This window comes from Galeopterus variegatus, unplaced genomic scaffold, assembly GCF_000696425.1.
Source record: "Galeopterus variegatus unplaced genomic scaffold, G_variegatus-3.0.2 Scaffold103, whole genome shotgun sequence".
Classification (NCBI taxonomy): domain Eukaryota; kingdom Metazoa; phylum Chordata; class Mammalia; order Dermoptera; family Cynocephalidae; genus Galeopterus; species Galeopterus variegatus.
Window position 1 is genome coordinate 459112 of NW_007726214.1, and position 2494 is coordinate 461605.

At 38.8% G+C, this 2494-nt stretch overlaps 1 protein-coding gene across 3 annotated transcripts in view; it reads left to right on the plus strand.

Moving 5' to 3' along the window:
• The window catches only part of CTSS (cathepsin S), a 38151-nt gene extending 35848 nt beyond the window's left edge, over positions 1-2303 (plus strand). For all 3 annotated transcript variants that reach the window (XM_008584558.1, XM_008584568.1, XM_008584578.1), the window contains one exon: positions 1859-2303. In XM_008584558.1, coding sequence (XP_008582780.1) covers positions 1859-1958 — 100 coding nt within the window. In that variant the 3' untranslated portion in view covers positions 1959-2303. The remainder of the gene's footprint in view (positions 1-1858) is intronic.
• Positions 2304-2494: the final 191 nt, after the last annotated feature.

Here is a 2494-nt window from a genome sequence, read left to right on the forward strand (position 1 = left end):
GGGGGGGGGGGGGGGGGGGGTTGCTTCTGACCACTATGGGTATCTAAGCCCTTGACCTTGATATTATAACACTGTGCTCTAACCAACTGACCTTAATGGCCAGCCCATTTTCTTTTTCCTTTTTTTTTTTTTTCCTTTTTGTCTTTTTTCGTGACCGGTAACGGGATCGCAACCCGTAACGGGATCGCAACCCTCGGTGTCGCGCATGCACCGTGCTCAACGAGTGAGCGGACCGGTCTCTATATGGGATCCAAACCCTCAGCAGGAGCCGCCGCACCCCCAAGCGCCGCACTCTACCGAGTGCGCCACTGGGCCGGCCCTATTTTCTTAATTTCATGTTTTTATTTGTATCCTACTTAAAGCACTTAATGAATTCTGCCTCATATTATAATTATTTGTATACCTACAATCACAAAACCTCAGAATCATTAAGGACTTCAGAAATAATTTATCTTACAAGGGTTTTATCAGTTTTTTTCACTGGTCTGTGGTAAAGTGAGAAAAACAATATTTTGGTGACTTTATAAATTTTTTTGACTTAAATTAGAGATTATGTCCTCTAATTTTTTATTTTTGGTGTTAAAACATTTTCTCTTTTAGGGCCGGCCCGGTGGCGCACTGGATAGTGCGCCGCTTGGGAAGCGCAGCAGCGCTCCCGCCCGAGGGTTCGGATCCCACATACAGACCGGTTCCCACTCACTGGCTGAACGAGGCGCGGGAGCAACACCGAGGGTTGCGATCCCGTTGCCGGTCCCGGTCCGGTACGGGGGCGACACTGAGGGTTGCGATCCGTTGCCGGACACGGAAAAAGACAAAAAAAAAAAATTTTTTTTCTCTTTTAGAACATGATGGCAAGAGTAAATGGTATGGGATTTTTTATATATCCGCACATACTAATTTATTTATTTATTTATTTATTTATTTTTTTCTTTTGTCTTTTTTCCATGACCGGTAAGGGGATCTCAACCCTTGACTTGGTGTTGTCAGCACCACGCTTAGGCAGTGAGCGAACCGGCCATCCCTACATGGGATCCGAACCCGTGGCCTTGGTGTTATCAGCACCGCACTCTACCGAGTGAGCCACAGGCCGGCCCCCGCACATACTAATTTAAAAGTTAGTTACTTTACATCAATCTGCAAAAAATTTTTGAAATCCTTTAAGTCCATGAGATCAAAAATGAGAGAACCGTTGATCTCCTCTAACCCTTATTTGACCTATGTATTCCCTCTGCAACATCTCTGGCAAGTTATGCAATGAGCTTCCACTTGAACCCTTCCAGTACCAGGGAGTGTACCTCCTTACAAGGTAGCATACTCCATTTTTTGATAGCTTTAATTATGAGAAAGTCTTATCTCAGTTCCACCTCTAGATCAAAAAGCTCTTTCAGAGCTTCACTTTTTACTGTTTACTTTAGAATTCCCTGCCCTATGCCTTTTTCATAGTAGTCACTCAAAAATATTTCTTAATTGATATTCTCTAGAGGAATTTAAGTTTGATAGAAAATCATCACCCGTGATCCTATTAGGCATTTAGAGATGGAGCCTTATAGAAGATAATAATACTTGTTTGCTGCACAAGGCATATTTACAGAGTAGGAAGATTAAAGGACTGAGATGGACCTTATATTGGTTTCCTTAGGTACTAAGTTTAATCATCAATATACCACTAAAGCCTTCGAAGCTACACTTTGAAAATTGCCCAAAATCCCTAAGGAAATTATTATATTATTTCATTCTACCTTTGGTTCACAGCTTTTCATATGTAATCACTTTAGGAGAAAAACAATCAGAGATAAAAAGTTGGTCATATGATTTGATTGTATTCATTTGTAATTTTGTGTTACTTCTTTTTCTAAAGCTGGGGCCTCAACTTTGGTGAACAAGGATATATTCGGATGGCAAGAAATAGTGGAAATCATTGTGGGATTGCTAATTTTCCCTCTTACCCAGAAATCTAAAGGATCTCTTCATTTTATAACAAGTCAAGAAAGATGAAACACTTCCTCTTAATTTTACCTGCTGTGTCCAGAAGAAATAAGTGTGTCATGATCAATATATATTTACTCTACTATTTAGAAAATACAGTTTGACTCTTCACTTTTTTAACTCTGCAGATCTTGGAAAAAAGTTTGCTAAGTAAATTAATAATGCACTATAGAGATAACTGAGGATTGTTTAACTTAAGACAATCTGTTGTGTTTGTCATTGTTTTATTTTATACTGTTTGTCTTTTTAAGTCTCTTAATAGCCTTTTGTAAATTGATGGCCTAAAAGTGCTTAATAAATGTGTCATTTCAAATTTCTATCATTGCCATATATCATTCTTTTCCTGTTCTTAGATAACCATTATAATCTATCATGAGAATACTAATTGTGGTATGCTGGTGATGGGCTATGGCAACTTTGATGGAACAACATATTAGGTTTTAAATGTCCTCAGGGCTCAGATTTTATCTTTGCACATAAAAGGATTCAATAAATGTTTTTAAATTAA